This window comes from Ambystoma mexicanum, chromosome 12 (assembly GCF_040938575.1).
Source record: "Ambystoma mexicanum isolate Mex_15411 chromosome 12, UKY_AmexF1_1, whole genome shotgun sequence".
NCBI classification, from domain to species: Eukaryota; Metazoa; Chordata; class Amphibia; order Caudata; family Ambystomatidae; genus Ambystoma; species Ambystoma mexicanum.
Window position 1 is genome coordinate 548,989,861 of NC_090936.1, and position 20,737 is coordinate 549,010,597.

The following is a 20,737-nucleotide window of genomic DNA, read 5'->3' on the forward strand; positions in this document are numbered from 1 at the left end:
TAAAACAGTGCCCATGTTAAGACAAAAGTGTAGAAAATATGATGTGCAAACAGTTATCATCAAAATTCTCTGTATTAATAATATCAACAAACACCAGTAACTAATATCAGCATGAGATGAATCACACGAAACCAATATCAAGCACTCCACTTCCATGAGATGGGGAATGTTTTGGAATGATAAATTAACATAGCTCTGTAATAATTTGAGCGTGAATGATGGTGGGTCAGAGCACGTCCTTTGATGAGGATATTATGAAATGGAGATATTAAAGGTCTGCCTTCATTGTTGCTGGGGAGTTCTTTGTTTCAGGATTAGGACATGGGTACATTTTTCCTGGGGAGTATATGACCTAGATGACAAAAACGTGTGAATCTAAACTTGACCACATGCAACGCTAAGTGCGAGAGTGTTAAAGCATCTCTACAGAATGCTGTGCCTTGAAAGATGGTACAATAACATGTTGCCCTCTTTTCTCTTTCAGAGCGCATTCGGCTACTGGACACATGGAAACTAAAAACAGTACCTACGTGACAGAATTCGTTCTGTCTGTCTTCACTGATAACCAAAAGCTGCAGGTTTTGTTCTTTGTTCTGTTCCTTCTGGTCTATATTGTCACCATGTTGGGCAATATCTGCATAATTGTACTTGTCAGCATTTCCCCTCACCTCCACAACCCAATGTACTTCTTCATCAGTAACTTGTCTTTCTCTGATTTCTGGTACTCCTCCTCTGTTGCACCTAAACTGCTGGTGAACCTGCTGTCCAAACGAAGTACAATACCATATTCTGGCTGTGTGGTGCAGATGTATTTCTTTGCTTCTCTGGCAACCACCGAGAGCCTCCTTCTCTCAGCGATGGCGTACGATCGGTACATTGCTATCTGTAACCCTTTACTCTACCCGGCCATCATGACTCGGAGGGTTTGCATGCAAATGGTGGCCGCGGCATACTTTGGTGGTTTCCTGCAATCAGCCATACAAACATGCTGCACCTTCAGCTTGTCGTTCTGTGCCTCCAATGTGATCAGCCAGTTCTACTGTGACATCCCCCCACTCCTGAAGCTGTCCTGCACTAGCACTTACGTCAATGAGGTCGTTATCTTTGTCTGCGGTAGCTTCACCTCTGTTGGCTGCCTGTCCATCATCCTCGTGTCTTACTTCTACATCCTTTCAAATGTCATGAGTAGAAGGTTTAAAGAAAGCAGCTCAAAGGCTTTCTCCACGTGTGTCTCCCACCTCATCGTCATCGCCATGTTCTATGGCACCATCCTCTTCATGTATTTTCGGCCAACATCTTCCTACTCCTTGGAACAGGACAAAGTGGCCTCTATCTTTTACACACTTGTGATCCCCATGTTAAACCCGCTCATCTACAGCATGAGGAATAAGGACATCAAAACAGTAATGCTAAAGGCAATTAGAAGAAAACAGTTTCTGGATTTCAATTGATGAACATCAAAGAGCTCAGAAAAAAATGGCAACAAGCTGCACAGTAAAAAAAGGGAAGTGAAAAGACAGTCTATATTTTTCTACATGTAATGTTTATGATTCACATTAATATCATTTCTGATGGAACTTTTTGAAAGGTGTTGCTGCTACTTGTTGATTGTGTCCGATGGTATTTTGTCGAGAGGTACTGGAGCTTTACTGGTAGCCTTACTGGGTGTTCGTCTGATGAAATGCGCGAAGCTTCTCCTCACCTTGTCTATCAAATAAGTAGGCCCAGAGAAATAACATTTACGTGTCACAACTACATCCAGTCTTTGATTCCTTTGTGCTCCAATCTCTATTAATCTTACAGCGAGCGAAACACATACTGGTCCATAAAACACCACTAAGGCATGAGTCAATCCCAGTTACTTGGGAAACTTTGAACTAGGTAAAGCATAAAAGGTACAAGTGCACGTGCATTTTACATTACAAAACTCACCTCTCAGGAAAGGTTCCTATTTCATCCCTGCTGAGAACAAGCAATGCACAGAACAGACTGTCACCCGAACACACAACAATCAAAGAATTTCACAACTCTGTATACAATAATCCTGTTCTTGAGCAGCCAGCACTGCAGCATACAGCGTCCATCAGTATGACTGAACAAGGATGCACGGCCAAGGTACTCTCCAGCCATGCTTGTAACTTGACTTCCTTGAAGAGTCTTTACCATCTCACACTTCGTCCATTTCTGCACTTTCCCATACTGCAACAAGTATAATTTCCATGTAAAGGTTATGTGCCATCAGTCAGCTAGTCACAGTGGAATCACGATGTGCTACATTTGCTACCAAAATCAAGACCACAACTCCACACATCAACCTTCTCAGACGTGGCACTCACCTCACTGCCTCCATTCTGAATGGCAGTCCTTTCAACCTTGGTCAAATCACAACCACCTCACTTCTTACTGATAGTCAAAGTTCTGCCCTTTACCAAGGTCACATACGTGTTCCTCACAACCCATTTCAGTGGGCTAACTCTACTTGAAACCCTGACGAAATCCCTTCTTGAAAACTGCCTCATTGACCCTGTGTTTGTACTCTGGCCCTCACGATGTGACCAGTTGTATCATCCAAATGACAAGATGCGCTTGACCACATATTTCTTGTGTTGGAATGCAACACACAGGCTAATAAGTCAATCTCCAAAGGATAGCATTGTCAGACAAAAGCTCAAACTCTTACCTTGATTTTTCTCTCTTTTGAATGTAAATATACTTCCTATCTTTAATGTTTCTATGCAGCTCCAAAACTTTCTACAGTCTCACTCCAATCCTGGTCAAAGAGTTCCTTTTTAACTTTTCTGGACTCACAATCAGGATCTGAGGGTCTAAATTTAGTTTTACCAAAACATTCTTACTTGTAGAACCAACATATGAGATAATCATTAACTCCACCTTTTGCAGACAGTGGATTTTCCAAGTGCGGATTCATCACTTCATACAGGGTCTGTCTCAGGAACAGGCAAAATGATTTTTCAAAATAATGATAACATGTTCTATACAACTCGTGTTCTGAGTTATACAAGACCCAATTCAAACCTAATTTCAGATAAAGGTACAGCATTAGGCACTCCTAAATCGCGTCTCTGGATTGCAGCTTCTAATTTATCAAGCCATTTGTTGGCCTGTTCCATATAAAGGTCCACACCTAAATTATCTTTGGGACCGCTTTCCCCTCATAAAAAAGTTTGTTACAGGGATTATTGAAAAATGGCCAAATGTATGATTAAACAATATCATTTGATTAGTTATTACAATCCCCTTTTGGGTCAATATCTAATGCACATTTTGTATTTCAGGCTGAGAGTAGATAAAGAAACCCAAATAGATATTGTTTGGAGATGTTTAAGGACTGTCTTTCCCACAGACTAAGTCGTAACAATGTTTTTTCTACTCCTGTAGAAGGCCAGGATCTTTGTTTTAGAGGGATTAACCAACAGACCATTATCTACACCATAACTAAGGAAAGCTACCAGCAGCCGTTTCAAACCTGCACGAGAATTAGCAAAAAGCAAAAAATCATCAGCGTAAGCTAACCAAGGAATTTTTAGCTTACCCAATTTAAGTGAGATTAAGGCTACTTTTTCTAGATGTTTGTTGATGTCTGAAACATATAGGTTGAAGAGGCAGGGGGCCAACACACACCCCTGCCTCAAACCAGATTCAGTCTTTATTTGTCTCGAAAGAGTAACTTCTTTATTTAGTCTCACACCAAAATACAAGAGTCTTTGTGTAGTCTCGTAAGCAATTATGAGAGAACATTTGGGATCCCACACAGATCTGGTTTCCACCAGAGCAGTCTACGGTTTACCCTGTCAAATGTTGTAGATAAATCTGTTGAGGCCATATAGGTACATTTAGTTTGACCTGACAAGGCGGAATCCTGTTTAGCTCTAACAGCCATGCCACTAATATTCTTAGAGTGTCCCTTTCAAAAGCCGGTCTGCAGCTTATTTAATCTATGACTAGACAAGGCCCAGGATTCAAGATGCTGGAGTAGAAGGGATGTAAACCTTTTACTGTCTGCATCTATCAATGATATAGGTTGGTAATTTCTGGGATCCAACCTTGGTCCCCTTTTATGAATGGGAACCACATAAGCCGTGCACCATGTTTTAGGGAAAGTGCCCAATTCAACAATAGTACTAAACAATATGGTTAGGGCATTAGCCCAATTTAAAGGGTCAGCTTTTAAGGTGTTATTGGTCAGACCATTCGGTCCTGCCACCCTAGAAGTTTTACTCCTTGTTATTACATTCAGTACATTATTTACATTAATCGTAATAGGGGAATTCAGTGTCTTATTAATATAGATGTTTATAGACCGGGAATCAGGCATTACTTTATCCATGGGGTATAGTTCTTCAAAATAATATTCTTTATATCTAAAATAAAGTGTTGTTGAAACATCCCACCCCTTTGTCCGATTCCTTCCTCCACCACACCACACCGCCAACCCACTTTGATGCCTTTATTGAATCAAATTGAAGATGCCATTTATCCATCAAGTTGTTCAATGCAGCAGTGTGGATGCCCTTGAGGGATCTCTTTTATATTCTTAATGGTGGGAACCTGTTCACTAGTGGCCAAATAGAAAGCAATTGAAACCTCCTAAAAGAGAACAAACGTGTAACATCAACTTCCAAATTCCATCAAGATGTAGCCAGTGAAATATCAAAGTGCAGGAAAGAGAATACAGTTTCTTTGCTCTTAAATGCTCTTAAATGGACAGTGATATTAAGAATAAATCAGAAATATGTACATATAATATGCTTTGTGCATGATAACCCTAGCTAGAGGTGTATTTCACTCAACAATGAACCTATCAAGAGTTAGTCAAAACTCTCATGAATGCATTGGGGAGACGAAAAGAGTAGAGTGGATTTGGGATGAGAAACATTTTGATGATATTTATAGAATCTGGATTTCACCACCACCATAGTTTTAATGGTATCCAGCTAAATTCATAGTGTGTCTGACAAGATTATATGTAACAGTAGCAAGATAAATTCAAATAGAAAGTTATGAGGACTCATTGAGAATATACACATATTGTTTACACTTTCTTTATTTTTGTATTGAGGCAGTTGACAGACATAGAGATGCAGGGAGAGATAAAACACATGCCGGTGGAGATGAGCCAATTCACAAGCCGCCTTAAAGTTGTGGAAGAGGGGATCTCTATGGCAGAAGACACACTAGAAGGACAATACCTGCAGGGCAGGATGTTGGAGTTGGAAGATGCAGTCACTGAGTTGGAAGACAGGAAAAGGAGGAATACTATCTGAGTGTTCAGAATCCCAGAAGGAATGGAAGGCTCCAACCCGGTGTCATGGTTTGAGAAATGGGTCCCCTCAATGTTAGACATCTCTGCCATTGGAAGTATGGAGAGCCCACCGAGTTTGCGCCCAAAGCAATCCTCAAGATAGGAAACCAAGACCTTTCATTGCATGCCTCCAATGCTCGGCGCAACTTGATCAGGTACTAGACGCAGTCAAGAAGAGCACAGAGAGACTTTTATTTCACGGCCATCCAATTTTCTTCTCACAAGATTTCTCTAAGCACACGGCTGCCAAGAGACACAGTTTTCTGTATTTCCATCGGGAGCTAAGGAAGAGAGGTCTTCGCAGTGCCTTTACTCCCTATGAAAGACCACAAAATGAGGCTTACTACAAAGATATGGAAATAGCAAGTTGCAAGGTCAAAGAACAGTGTTTATTACAGTCAAGACTGGGGTCTCAGCACCCCACGATGCATGCTTTCAGACACTGTGGTGGGAGAGAGCCCTGAGTCACTGAAAACACACACATATATATATATTCAGGATCACATATGAAACACTTGTCCAGACCCCTCATAGGATAGGGTCCATAGGTTTCATGACCTTTCCACGCAAATGGTATTAGTAAGGCAACAGTTTTGCATATTTTCCTGTCCTCCTACTGTCAATCTACTGTTTCGGAGCAGGGCAAAGCAGTGCGTGGGGGCATATCATGTTCTCTGGTACAAAGTAACATTTGCTGTACAGCTTATCTATGTTGCTCCTGGACCCTAAGGTTAGTCTGCTCTAAAGCTTGGGAATAGGGTTTTTACTAGAGGAGCAGGATTCAGATGCACATTATTACAATTAATGGATCAACGGGGAAAACATGGTCGAAACAGGCGGGCACCTACTTATAGATTAGCTATGCTCCTGCAAAGACTTCAAAGTTTTACAGTGTAGGACGAACAACACGCTCAGCAGAATGTGCATTCCTTTCTCGTAATTGTCAGAAAGTTCATGCCGCGGTCTTCTACCGCGTTCAGAGCGAAAACGCAAAAATGAGCAGGGAACTGAACATTCTATCCAAGATGGCGAATAAAACAAAATGCTAACGTGACAATCATTATTGCAGCAGTTGTTTCGCAGTGTGATGTGGATGGGAATGTGCTAAGGCCAATATACATACTATATGGGACACTAAACTGAATGCATTTTGACACCTAGAAGGAATGAACATTTCCAACCCCTCAGGTTTAATGAACATTTTCAATGAGCCAGAAGACCAGGCCAGATACCTACTCATCTTGGCAGAAAAACATTTTGAAACCAGCCCGGGTGAGCCGGAAAAGCTAAAACCGCACCCCCCCTTCTAGCCGGAACCCTAGAACTAAAACTAGTGATGAGGATGGGTGGCCTCAAGGTTACAATTCCAGAAGGCCTTGCTTAACAGATTGTTAGTATCCTCCCTAGACAAAGAAGGGGAGCAAGTTGGTATTCACCCATAGAGGGACAAATCCAGATTGCTGCTAAAAGCTAAAACCCCAGGATAAAGAGCCAGATAAGGTTGTAGTATGATGTGAAGTGGGCATTTTAAAGCTTCAGCCTGTTGGGTATTTTTGTGGAGATTTGGGGCCTGACGGTATTTTCTTACCGCCGAAAAATAATTTAGCAATAATCACTCCTTGTATTCAGATTGGGCCATGTACAACAATAATACAGTGGACATGCATTATTTAAGCACACAGACATGCGTGGTTGGTATGCGTGGTTGGTATGCGTGGTTGGTGGTATTTTGGTGAGCATAATTTGCTTGTTTTATTTGTGGCCCCAATAGCCAGAACCCCTTATTTTTGTTTAGATTTTTCGTGTAATCACTAGAGAGACCTCAGGCTTGCATTTCAGGAACACCACATTTTCATTTTTAGTGTGCCACCATGGGCAATTTCTCTCTGTCTTATCTACGGCAGCGAGCTATCATGTGGTATTTTCACTATCTTATATACGGTAGTGAACTATGTCCCGGGCCTCCCTTTTTGCCGACTCATAGACCTCCGGCAGACTACAACACACACAGTTAGTTATAATTGCTCATACTGAATTACATTGTGCACAAGGCTGCAGCCAAATCTTATGTTTAGCTACCTTGAAAATGACAATTGCACTGTCTAAACATCTCCCCACATCATCAGCACTGTATTGGTAAATATAAAACACACCACCCGTCTGCTTTCAAATATTTTTGTGTATTATAAAAGTTGCATTTAAACACGATCTCACTCTTTACAGAAATAAATGAAATAGCACAGTAACAGCATTATCTGTGATACACTGAAAAGAGAGTGGCGGAGACAAGAACTCAATTTGCAACATTAAACACGTGAGTAAAACACAGGAATCTCCTTTCCTACACTGACTGAATATTCTCGTACACACTCAGCCCCCACACCTCAGCGAGATAATGACCAGGCTTATTCAGCATGTAACTTCTTTGGCTGTTCGCCTTCTGGAGGGGTTCACCCAGCAAGGACAAGCATCTGCCGTCACTCGAACTGGGACTTGTTGACTGGAAAAGCCAGTCTCTGCAACCAAGTTGAATCTGCTTTAGGAATCAGGCCTCCCCAGCTGTCAACCCCGTCCTTCTTCAAGCTGTGTCAAGATGTCTCTCCCTTTCTTCCCCCAGATTCTGCAGCAAAGCACTAGTCACAGCCTCCAACATGATGCTTGATGTGACGTGCTCCAATCAGAATCAATCATGTTCTATCCTCCTACTTTTAACAATGGTTCTTCTTGTACAGTTGCAACTGTAACAAGCTGATTTCCTGCTTATTCGAAGTCTTTGCTTCCTGCAGTTACTGTGGACAGAGCACAGGAAGGCAAAGAAAAAAAAAAAAAAAACTTGAATGTGTGTTTAAAACTGATTTTCAGAGTCTGCCTCTTTTTGCAGTGAAGACACATTCTTTTATTAATGAGTTATAATTATTAGTCTTGTTAGTGATATTAGTTTGTTAATTACCAAATGTGTCTCTTGCAACAAAGGTATTTCAGGTGAGAAATGTTGTGCATTTTGAAGGTACAGATGTGTGCTTTTAACTGTGAAAAATGTATTTGCATTTTATATGTGAAAATCGTTTTTGACTGAATAACCTGCCCTTACTTATATGTCCATGTTACACTGGCAACCCATAGCTTGAAACAACTGCATCATACCAATGCACCAAACCCATGCAGTGGCGCTGCACTTAAAAAAAAAAACATGCTATACATTGATCCTGTGGAGTGGTGCTGTACTCTGTGCTCCCAAAAGACGCTAAACACTACTACAAGCTCCACCACTTAGTAGTGTGAAGGACAACTTGCACATCCCCCTTTTGGTCTGATGGTTGGACGTCCCTACTGAAGTTTTAAAAGTGAGCTGCTGGTATTCACCCATAGAGGGACAAATCCAGATTGCTGTTAAAAGCTAAAACCCCAGGATAAAGAGCCAGCTAAGGTTGTAGTATGATATGAAGTGGGCATTTCAAAGCTTCAGCCCCACCACTTAGTAGTGTGAAGGAGAACTAGCACATACCCCTTTTGGTCTGATGGTTGGACGTCCCTACTGAAGTTTAAAAAGTGAGCGGCAGGAATGGAGTCACCCTTGGAGCGCTTCTGCCCCCCAGTCCTTACCCAGTGTTTATATTCTTCAACGGCATTTTAGTCAGTTTCAAATGCTGAAGTAGAGTTATTGTGCAGATGCTTCAAGCCCCCTAGAACCCTTGCCCGTGCGGGCACCACTAGTGTGCCCCTCTGGCTTCCTTATAGTTATGTGATTGTTCTAAGGTTTTTCTCTCCTGTACTCTCTCTTTCTATCCCTATGATTGGCTTTTTATAGGATGTCTCACAGAGCAGTAGTACTTTATGTGACCAGTGATGCATGTAGAATTATCATCTGGTGGTTGGGACTGGGAGAGTCACCACTGGAGTTTGGTAGTCACCAGGCCACAAGAGTTATGCTTGCATGGGTATAAGGAGAGGCTATGATTCCCTAGGCGGGCCCCCTCATGGTTTAGGTTGTCACATGAAATGTTAAGGGGATGAGTTCCCTTTCAAAAGGCAATACATACTCACACATCTGAGAAGATTCAATGCTCAGGTGACCTTCATTCACGAAACACACCTTTAATCGAAGGAGGTTGCTAAACTTCATAGGCAGTGGTTAGGCCAGGTACATCTCACTGAGGCCAACGGATGCAAAGGCGGGGTGACAATACTAATCCACAAGTCCTGCTGTGTTCAAGATCTTGAAACCTAAATGGATAAAGTGGGATTCTGGGTATTGATAAGATGTTCATGGGGAGAGGCTTGCATGCTGCTCCTAAATGTGTACTGTCAAAATCACTTTGAGTCTAGGTGTTGATGTGAGTTGGGTCGGTTGGTGCAGTACTTCTCCCCCCAACTCATAATTGTTGGAGAAGACAAGAATCTCCCATTAGATCCCATACTGGACTGAACGTCGCAATGCAGATATAACATCTCAAAGATCCACAACGCATTTGAATCCTTTGTTACCTCCAATGGGCTGACAGACATATGGCAGATCTGCAACCCTGATATACTTTAATACACTTTCTTTGCACCAGTAAACACATCCTTCTCTAGTACAGATTATGATCTCACTATCAAGCAACTGGTAATTCAGGTAACTGGGGTAGAAATCCCTCCCATGGTTAAATCAGATCATGGCCGGGTGATTGTATCCATGGATTAGGAGCAAGCAGGGCCTGAGGCCCTCTAGATGAAGAAGAAACACAGACTTTTTACTGATACCAGAATTCCATAACTCTATAATAGGATTCATGTGAGAAATTCTTAGCGTAAATGATAACCCTGGAAGCTCCCCTGCCCTGCTCTGAGATGCTTTTAAAGCTACCCTTTAGGGTCATATAGTAGGATATGTGGCGGGGTTAATTAAGAAGACAAGGAAAGGCCGCAGGAACACTTGGGAGGATAAAAACTCTAGATGCAGAGTACCTACCTAAGTCAACCCCACCAAAGCTGAGGCAAGAAAGCCAGGCAAAGATTGAATATAATAGAATGTGCACGCATAAACCAGCGGTGATTCTGCTAAAATATCAAGCAAAGATCTGTGGAGGAGGCAACAAGGCCAGAGCACTGCTGGCCAGACACTTTAAAGCCAGGAAGCAAAACAACAAGGTTTGACACATAAAGAAGAAAAAACTACATTAATGAAGGATAACCTTATTGCTCAGGCCTTTATCAAATACTGTAGAAATTGCCTACTCCTGAGATAAATCCACCCAGAGATCAAATTAGGGCTTACACAAACAGCTTGCTCTCATCCCAGTCACCAAACGGTTCTGGCTAAACAACTATCCTCAGTAGGTAAGGACATTAAAGTGAAGGAAGTGTTAGCAGCAATAATCAAACCTAAGCACGGGAAAGCTTTAGAAACCAGATGGCCTCCAGATTTAGTTTTCCCACACGTTTAGGGATATCCTGGCCTGCAAGTTTGTCATTCCTCTGCCAATGTTACTCAGTAGATAAAGGCAGGCAGGGTACCTTTTTCAAGGCCATGATAAATGTGAATCCAAACCAGGAAGGGGCCGCTACAAGTCAGAAATTATAGGCTGATCTCACTGATTAAACTTGAGGTGAAGATATTTGCCAAAATCATGGCTGCTCGCCTTGGGCTCCTGTTGCTTAAATGAATCCACAAGTACCAAACAGTGTCTGTCAAAGGAAGATCATCCTCAGCAAACAAGAGACTGCTTTGTGAAACTATTGGGCTGGCAGCAAAGAATGAAAAACCCATGGCCGGTAATTACACTTGACACAGAGAAGGCCTTTAAAAGGTTAGACTGGATCTTCCTGGAGGAGGTCCTTCAGTGACAGGGTTTTGATCAGAGGGTGATTTCCTTGTTATTCATTTGTCACCAACACCCTAGATCATCAGTGTTCATGAATTAGATATTTTCCCTGTTCTTCCCACTACATCGAGGGATGAAACAGGGCTGCCCACTTTCTCCCCTATTCTTTAATTTAGTTCTAGACCCCTTATTGCACCAGATACAAACCATCAAAGCCATTAAACGGGTGGGTTATCTTTATAGAAACATCAAGGTAGCTTCATATGTGGACGACATTCTAGCATTTCTGGAGGACCTGCAGAACTCCCCATCCCCTTTTCTAAGAGCAATAGAGCTGCATTTCCAGGTATCAGGATACAAACTCAACCTAGAAAAAAATGAAGCAATGCCCTTGAGTAAATTCAGCCTTAAAGCTAAATTTGGTGCCTCAAGCCTACTGTGGAAACCATCTGGTAATAAATACTTGGGTGCCCTCTTTGCCAATGACATAGAGCACATGTTCAAGCTGAATGTAGGTTCTGCCATAACTAAGGAAGAACAATTGATGAATAAGTGATCCCTGGTATGAAAGATTAAAGAATATTGAGGCTTAATACCACATAATAGAAATACGCCAGTCACGAGTCCAAAGGTACCATGTACATTTATTAACAAACAGCTGTCTGGCTCTCAGCACCCTGCAATGTGTGCAAGTAGACACTGTGAGATGTGAGATGCAAGAGTGCTAGACGTTTCAAAAACACAAGTATTTATACAAGTTTTGCACAATCCTGGACACATCGTTCAGCCCCTCTTCATGTACTACATTTACCTAGGGTTCATGGCCTGTCCACATAACTAAGTCGTGCTTAAACATCTTTGAATAGTTTGTTGTTTTCCTTGAAACATTTCACATGTTTTCCAAATATAAGACACAAAGGTAACATTCCTTATTTTGCTTGCTTATATTTGTCTATCATTTGTTCTTGAGTTTGAAGTCATCTTAGTTTAGTTTAGTTTAGTTTAGTTTAGTTTGTAAAGCGCAGCCCAACCCTCGGGTAACTGGGCGCTAGGAATCTTTCAGCTCACCGTGGTTACATAATGTTACACAAAGAGAATATGAACAGAAAAAAAGCATAACAGTGAATGTTGCAATAGATCCTGTTACAGAGTGGTCCAGGTAGGGTACAATGAGTCGTAACGTGATCAAGTTACAATTTGGATACCTACGTTATGGTGTATATTCATTCTATTGTTGGGTGAAGAGCAGTTCCTTGACGTTGGCTCTAAACGACCAACATGAGGTTTCTGCTCTAATAGTCATGTGAAGTGCGTTCCAGTATTTAGCTGCCAATACCAGAAAGCTAGCTCCCCCTGCCATTTTCAAGTTGAAGTTTGGTATGGTGAGTTGGTGGAGGTAGGGTGTTCTGGTTGGTCTGTTAGAGTGCTGTCTCGTGAATTTGTCTGAGAGATACTGTGGGGCTGTCAAATGTAGGCATTTGTGTGTGATGACAAGTGCCCAGAGTTTAATTCTATCTCGGATGGAGAGCCAGTGGGCTTCCTGTCTGCATGTGGGGATGTGGGCTTTTCGAGGAAGATTAAGGGCGGAGCCGAGGGCATTGTTTTGCAGTATCTGCAATCTGTTCAGGTTGTGGTTCGTAGAGCAGAGGAAAAGAGTGTTGCAATAATCTAGTTTAGATAATATGAGGGCTCTAGCAAAGATGAGGCAGTTGTTGGTGGAAAGAATAGGTCTGCAGGCATTGATAAGTTTATTGGTATAGGTTGTTGTTGAGATAGTGGCGTTGATTTCCTTTTTAAGGTAGAGTGTGGAGCCAAGGTATATCCCCCTAGAGTTTTGACTTCCTTAGAAACATTTATGACATTACCGTCAACGGTGAATGACTGGTACCTGTGGTCCAGTTTGTTGAGACGAGACTGTGAGCCGACAATAAGCAATTCCGTCTTGTCGTCATTTAAGCAGAGGCTGTGGGTGGCCATCCATGCTTGTATTTATAGGTAGATCACATTCAGTTTAGCAACATCCTCGTCATAATTCCCTGTGAGGGCGATGAGGACCTGGGTGTCGTCAGCATAGTTGGTGTATGTGACCCCCAGGTCATCAAGGCGGTCGAAGAGGAGCTTGGTAAAGATGGTGAAAAGTGTGGGGGAGATACAAGAACCTTGGGGGACTCCACATTGGATTGGGACCGGGTCTGCAGCGGCGCCACACGAAGGGGCAAATACCCTGGTTGTTCTGTCCGAGAGGAAGGACCGAAACCAGTTGGTGGCATCCTGGGAGAATGCGGCAGCCGAGGAGAGGTGTTCGGTGAGAATTTGGTGATGGACTATGTCAAAGGCTGAAGACAGATCCAACTAGAGCAAAATGGCCAGCTTGCCCTTGTCTTTGGCTTCGTCCATTTGGATTTTTAGATCCAGGAGGGCTGTTTCTGTCCTGGGTCTAAAGCCGGATTGTCGCAGTTCGAGAAGGTTGTTGTCTTCCAAATGTTTTTGAATTTGGAGGTATGCTACTCTGTCTTGTATTTTTATGAGGAATTGGACCGTAGTGATGGGCCTATAATTAGTGGGAGTGTTGGGGTCTAAGTTAGATTTTTGGGCACGGGTAGGACCCAAGCCTCTTTAAGGTTATTGGGGACTGTCAAGTTTTTGAATGAGGCATTAGCAAGTGCTGTGATGAATGGGGCAAGGTCTCCGGCACCGTCCTTGATGACTGAAGCAGGACATAGGTCACTGAGACAGTAAGAAGGTTTTAAGCTAGCAATTATGTTTATTACTTCATCCTCTGTAATGGGAGAGAAGTGGAATAGAGGGCAGTCAGAGGGTAGAAGGCTGTGCTGTTTGTCAGGGTGGTCCTTAGGCATGAGACCATTTTTTTGGGTTCTATTTTAGCTTGCAGGAGGGCTATGTAAGTGATTTCAACCCGGCACTTCACCTAAGTCAATGCCTAGCGTGTGATGCACAGCTGAAACCCTTAATTAATTATTTGTGTCTATAAGTTCTTTTATTTCTGAACGATGTACCACTTATATCACGCCCCTCTCTTTTAATCCCCCCCGGTCAAACTGAACCAGGAAGCAGGCTGGTTTGCAAAGTTAAAGGGCCTCAATCCGAGTTGGGCAGTAAGGGATACCGGGCACCGTTAAGGAGACTGGTGCCGGTAATCCCTTACTGCCCTACTACGAGGTCCCTTAGCAGGTCCCTTCTTTAACACCTGGTCTGACCAGGCGTTATGGACGGGACCCGTTAAGTGACTTCAGAGCTAATAACGGTACCGCAAATTGCGGTACCATTATTAGCTACTTCCCCATTCCCATTAAACCCTATGGGGGCTCAAATGGGAATGGGGAATGGATTTTTAAATGGGGACTTTCCGGTCCCGCAAAGGTCGGACTACACTGGAAAGTCCCCATTGAACCAGGTCGGAGTCGGTACGGTATGGGAGGTAGCCATGGCGCAAATAGCGCCATGACTACCACCATACTCGGAATGAGGCCCAAAGTATTTATTTTATGTATTGTACAATATATATATCACACTATTTTTAATGGTTATACAATGATCACCAATGGGGGATGTTACACTAAACAATGGGCCTCATTACGAGGTGGGTGGTAAGGGTTAACAGGCACCGGTAAGGAGACCGGTGCTGGTAAACCCTTACCACCCTATTCCAAGGTCCCTTAGAGGGTCCCGCTATGGGCGCCTGGTTTTCGCAGGTGCCCTTAGCGGGAGCTGCTGAGGGACCAGGGAGCTAATAACGGGCCCACTATTAGCGGGCTGTTATTTGCCCCATCCCCATTCCCATTGAGCCCTATGGGGGCTTGAATTGGAATGGGGAATGGTTCTCTATTCTGACAACCCGGACCCGGAATGTGGTAAGGGGTAAGGGGGTAGCCATGGTGCTAGTAGCACCATGGCTACCGCCTACCTCGTAATGAGGCACAATATCTTTAATCACAAGGAGCAATGATGGGAAAAAATAAGGCAGCACAGAAATAATAGTTTTGTGTGTGTTCAATCAAATGGCAATGTGATTAATATTTCTCCCTGTACACTCTTCAATCCCCCCAATATGCAATATAAAGAAATGGAAGGGGAGAGAACAGGTTTCAGGAATGCAGAATTCAAGCAAATAGTATCAATCCCAATTTCCCCCAGCAAACACAGAGAGAGAAAAAAATGGTTTTACAGTTGGCTTGAATGAATGAGGTAAAACACTGAAACTGGATTTAAATCACGGAAATGGTTGAAATTCTAATGGGAGCCACTTTCTATAGTTTCAGACCAACACTAGCAATGATTAGAGAGCAAGAAGCAAGTACAAAACTTAATTTTGAGGTTGGGTGCAATGAAAAGCTATTTCACACGTTATAGATTTGAGTCAAACAAAAAATTCACGGAAAACTTTTCTGAGCGCGGTAAACGCGATCGCTGGAAAACTATAAGATTGAGATGCGCCTTTGGATTCTTTTGAAGTCTTAGGATGTTAGCTTCAAATAGACACTTAAATTTCATTTCTAGCATAATGTTTGAAGAAGTTATGAACGTTTTTGTGCAGGTCGTTATTTTCAGACGAAGCAAAATTGTAAAACAAGGATGCGCTTTTAAAAGTACAAACAAGGTTTCTTTACACTAGGGATAGACTATGAAGATACAAACTACTGGACTGCACAAGCACCAGATCAGGACGTCACTGATCAGGTGTTTGCCCGCCGAGACGCTTGCCTTTTTACAGATAAAATATATCAGCGCAAAGATGATTTTTAACAATATTATTACATAATGACTATAGGATAAGAGAGAGAGTTCAGGCAAGACAAAAAGGATCTCTAGCAATACAGTTCTGGATATAAGAGATTTGATTTGGATAGGGATCACTATGGACAGTACATAGGCTAGTGACAATCCTATACTATGGATACTCACTACCAATGTTTAGAATGGAACCATCAGGGATTCTGTTCAAAGATTTCTGGGACAGACTGCTGGGCACACCGGACTGGATGGGTCAGCGATCAGCAAGGCCCTCTGGACACCGCACGGCAGGACTGTGCTGGATCTGCAATGGCTCTCTGGTCTGCACAGCACAGTACGGCACGAGACAGGGTTTAATCTACCCTTCTGGTTATGAAAATGATTCTTTGGCAGGCAAGCAGTTGGTTTCCCCTTTAAGTTGAGGGATGGGTTCTGGAAGTTAGGCCCAGCTGAAAGTGGTTCAGATATGCTCTGGAAAGGGTCCTTTCTGCTTGCAAAGTTTTTGTAGTCTGGAGCAAGGAGTATGAATGAGTTTCCTGCAGAGTGCTTTGCCAATATCGGGATGGTGGGTGGATCAGTGTGTCTTTCTAGGTCATGAGATGCCTCGATGTATGTGTTTCATAAAGAAGTGGGTAAGCTGAATTATCCTAGGCACACCCCTAGGTAGTCCATTGGCTAAAGTCTGCTCTCTCCCTTGATTGGAAGGGAAAGCAGAGTGTCATCATGATGATGTGTTTTATAAGACAGGGAAAACCTCCCCTTTGACTTTTGCACATAAAATCTATTTTGATATAATACATCTTTACATATGCACAATCTTTATACCAATGACATGCATAGATCACATATTTGTTGGAGCACATATTCTTCCAAACCCCGTAGCTGTGAGGTCTTGGGTCTGGATTTGACAATTTTTCACATTTTTTATCCGGGACACAACATCTGATTTGTTCACAATTTTGTACATATGTGTGCATGATATTTGGGCATAATCGTATGCCATTTCGTGCTTCTGACATGAATACAATTGCTATAAAACCAGAATTTTCACTGTGCCTTCTCAGAACATTGCACAGACTTCTGGGTCCTTTTAAAATGTGCCCAAAAAAATCACATCAACAATACTATAATTTTACAATTTATACAAATTCGCACAGTCCTTTGTACGTCTTTTTAGAAATATGCTTTCTGTGGATTGAGAATCAACAAAAATGTCTATCCCCGCCTACAAAGGTTTCTTGTAGCTCAAGAGCAATCCCTGCCTCTTCCTCTGGCAGAGGCCACTCTTGACACTTACAATCTGCATATTCTTTCAGCCAATGAAGGTTCATTGTCTCCTCCAGGAGCAGCAGCCCAAATCTCCTACCCTCTTAAACAACACAAGAATGTGAGTTCCTGGCCTTTGATGGGAAGCAGGAGAGATGAGTTTTGTTGGGGAACACTGGAGGGAACTGGTTTGATGGCTAAATTCACTGTCAAATTATAACATTTTCTTAATTTAAAATAAAACTTGCCATTTTTAATCAAGCAGCTAGAACTCTGATTCCAGTCCCTAAATCATGGAGATTAAATAGTTGCAACCTATGTTCCTCTTAATGACAGGTCACTTAGATTTAAGACATAAGATCTTAATGGTGCAACTTTGCAGTTTAAATGCAGGCTTTTGAAACAGTCACAGGCGGCCAATGGTACTGCGCCCATATTTTGACAGATTTCAACAGGCAAGCACACTTTTTACTGTGGATATTTTGATGATAGATTCCACTTTTCCTGACATTGTGGGTTCATATTGAGTCCTTAAATGAAGTGGCGGGTAACACCCAGGAAAGATATTGGATGTTTTGTGGTGTTTTGGTCCGGTATTTTATATTTTCAGCAACCAAGAAAAGGGGGTTTAAGAGCAATTTCTGGGTTTCTTGCAATAAAGCCATGCCTTCCATGCAGTTTCAATTTTTACTCGGTAGGCAGCCCAGTGATAGGTTTCAGCAGTGAGGTCTCCTTCCCACTACTGCCAACAGGCAAAGTAAATCTGGCAGTCATCTTTTCCGGTTTCAAAGCGCAATTTTCATAGGTTTTGGCGCTCCCAGAGGTTCTGCGGCCATTTTGTTGATTCTGGTGCCACCAGCACACATGGATGTCGCAGGGCAGAGCCTAGTGGGTTAAAACATCCCACATCTATTTTATTTGAAAGTGCTAGTTGGATATTATTGCACCAAGTTTTGTCCTTGATGCAGTCTTCTGTGGGGGGTATGGGAGATTCCAGTTCTCGTAAAATGGAGAAGAGCTCTTTAGTACCAGATTTAGCATTGTGCATTCATTGTTGAAGATCTCTTTTTTGGCATTTATAATAGCAGCTTTATATGTGGCTGCTCTTAGGGTTAACTTTTGCTTGGAAATGATCGATTGTGCTTTTCTCCAACTGGATGCAGCTGTTCTCTTGAGGTTGCGCAATGCCTTGAGTTCTGCCGAGAACCATTTGTTCACATGTGCAGTGGGTTTGGGCTGAGTTTCAAGGAGTGAAAACAAAGATTTCTGCGACAAGAGCACATTCAACTATTCATCATTCTACTCTGCTGTTTGAACAGGGAATGCACTATTGGAACAGATGGTATCTAAATTACAGATTAATACGGCTTTTTTTAACTCCAAGGTTTCTCAGCTTGGGACAAACAATCCACTTTAGCAGCTTCAACATTCTAATCTACGTTGACATCATGGAAACAGTACAAAGTTCATTTTGCTCTGCTGGAGCCAAAAACACAATTCTAAACATGGGACAGAAAGCAAGAAGCAATGAAAATGGCAGATAACTCGAAATGGCGGTGTAGTCAGCCTGTTTCAGGTTCATTCAATGCAATATATGGTGCAATATGAATGTGCTTAGGCCAATCGTTTACTATCAGGTGGTATTCATGGAAAATATACTTTTACAAACCCTCCTTTTGGCCTAAGCCAAAAGCATTACTCAAACATTAGCATCATCTAAAAACCACGTATCATCATCAGAGCATCCTGAATTTCTATCTTCAAAAACATTAATCGCCATTAATTCCTTTATGGTGATGTTCTGCATTACCAAGGCATTAGTAATTTTTCCAGGCCTATGTGTCTTAGGTTCTAGTTTACCAGCTGCTGGTGCACAACTTCCCCCTATCATGGAACAGATGACAGGAAGACACTGTATGCAACAACAGAAAAACAGTACAATGCCAAGGATCACCATTAGGACTGCAAAGATTTTCCAGCCCCTAGATCGTAACAAGAACCATGTGCCAATATCCCAGTTTCCCTCTGGAACGTGTACTTCACTACTCAAGATGTGCAATTTCTTAATTGCCTTAAATATGGTGGGGAGGAATTGGGTACAAAAACGCACAACACTGATCCCACCATTTTGGACACTCCAGCACGCTCAGCTAGACTGGTGTCTAGCACCATCCTATTTTGGAGAGCCACTAATCTAATAGCCTTTTGCTCTAATGTCATGTTATATAGGATGTCAGTGGTTTTATTGATGGTTTTCTCTAAAACCCTTGCCAATTTTCTAATATCTTGGGAGTTTATTATATTTCCCCAAAATGGTACAAATGATTTAGCAACGTCACCCAGAATTGGTGAGGGAGTGTCGCCATCCTCATCTCGCCTGGGACGAGATCTAGAAACGTCAGCAGTGGTGGCGACATATACACCTGGTAACAATATTCCTAAATAACAAGTACCCTCCCAGTGTCTTGACAACCATGGATACGCTTCATTCCGCAAACAAAGTAAAAGGATCTCCTAAATACAGAGGTCTATCCTCACTGGTTAGTGTGGCAGTAGTCATACATCCCTCAAATGTACCCATTGGCTGGGAACCCTCTCATTGTATACAAAATGGAACAGAGTTTGTACTATGGTTAATAGTATACGAAGGAGGCATGGCATCCCTATTCCATCCCTATTACCTACGGGAGCCATTTTAAAGGTAATCATAAATTGGAGAAGTCTGGAGAGTCTATGAGAAGGACTAATAGAAGCAACATTTAGCTTGCTCCTATTCGCAAACAGAGAACATCTGAAAGGTGCTAAAATTCGTTTTTCAACTCATTGAGATTAGTCCCATCAAAATTCCCAGTGACACTATCGTTCCACCTGCCAAAGAATAATGCCCTAATAATCTTTCTGGTCACTCGTACTGCAGTTTGTATAGCCAAAAGGATCTGATGGGGTCCCTTCCAACGAGGTGCAAGGCAGGTGCCCCTCTTGAAATCTTTCCCCAAGACCCACTGACCAGGTCGGAGTCAATGACCTGGACACACGTATTTTACAGGTAGGGCTGCTCGTACCTGTTGGTGAATCAAGTTTTGAGTCAACTGCCACAATAATCAGACAAAAGCGGATACTCAATATCTTTCAACTGTTTGGGCCTCGTTGCATTCCATACATTGGCTGGTCTCCCCATGACAGTCTCATAGGGGGAGAACCCTGCCTTGGACTGTGTGGTCATCCGCATCGATAGTAAGGCTATTGGCAAAGCATCTGGCCATTTCAGATTGCTGTGTGCACAGACTTTAGTGATTTTATTCTTCAAGGTACCGTTATGGCATTCCACAAGGCCGTCACTCTAAGCATGTCTGGCCGAGTGAAACCGTTTATTGATCTGAAATCCCGCATATACTTGCAGGATGACAGCATCGATAAAATATCCCTAAGCATGGTCTTTGCCGTTGACATATCTGTGCCGTCTTTTAGTGGGAAAGCCTCAACCCATTTTCTAAAGGCACAGATCAATACTAAGACATATTTCTAGTTTTGGCAATGTTCCATCTCAATGAAATCAAAATGGATCACCTCAAAAGGCATGGAGGGGGGCAGC

At 42.4% G+C, this 20,737-nt stretch overlaps 1 protein-coding gene across 1 annotated transcript; it reads left to right on the plus strand.

Moving 5' to 3' along the window:
- Nucleotides 1-506: 506 nt before the first annotated feature.
- On the plus strand, nucleotides 507-1,451 carry LOC138514581 (olfactory receptor 5AP2-like). Its single transcript, XM_069630037.1, has one exon. The coding sequence runs from the start codon at nucleotides 507-509 to the stop codon at nucleotides 1,449-1,451; it is 945 nt and encodes a 314-aa protein (XP_069486138.1).
- The last annotated feature ends 19,286 nt before the right edge of the window (nucleotides 1,452-20,737 follow it).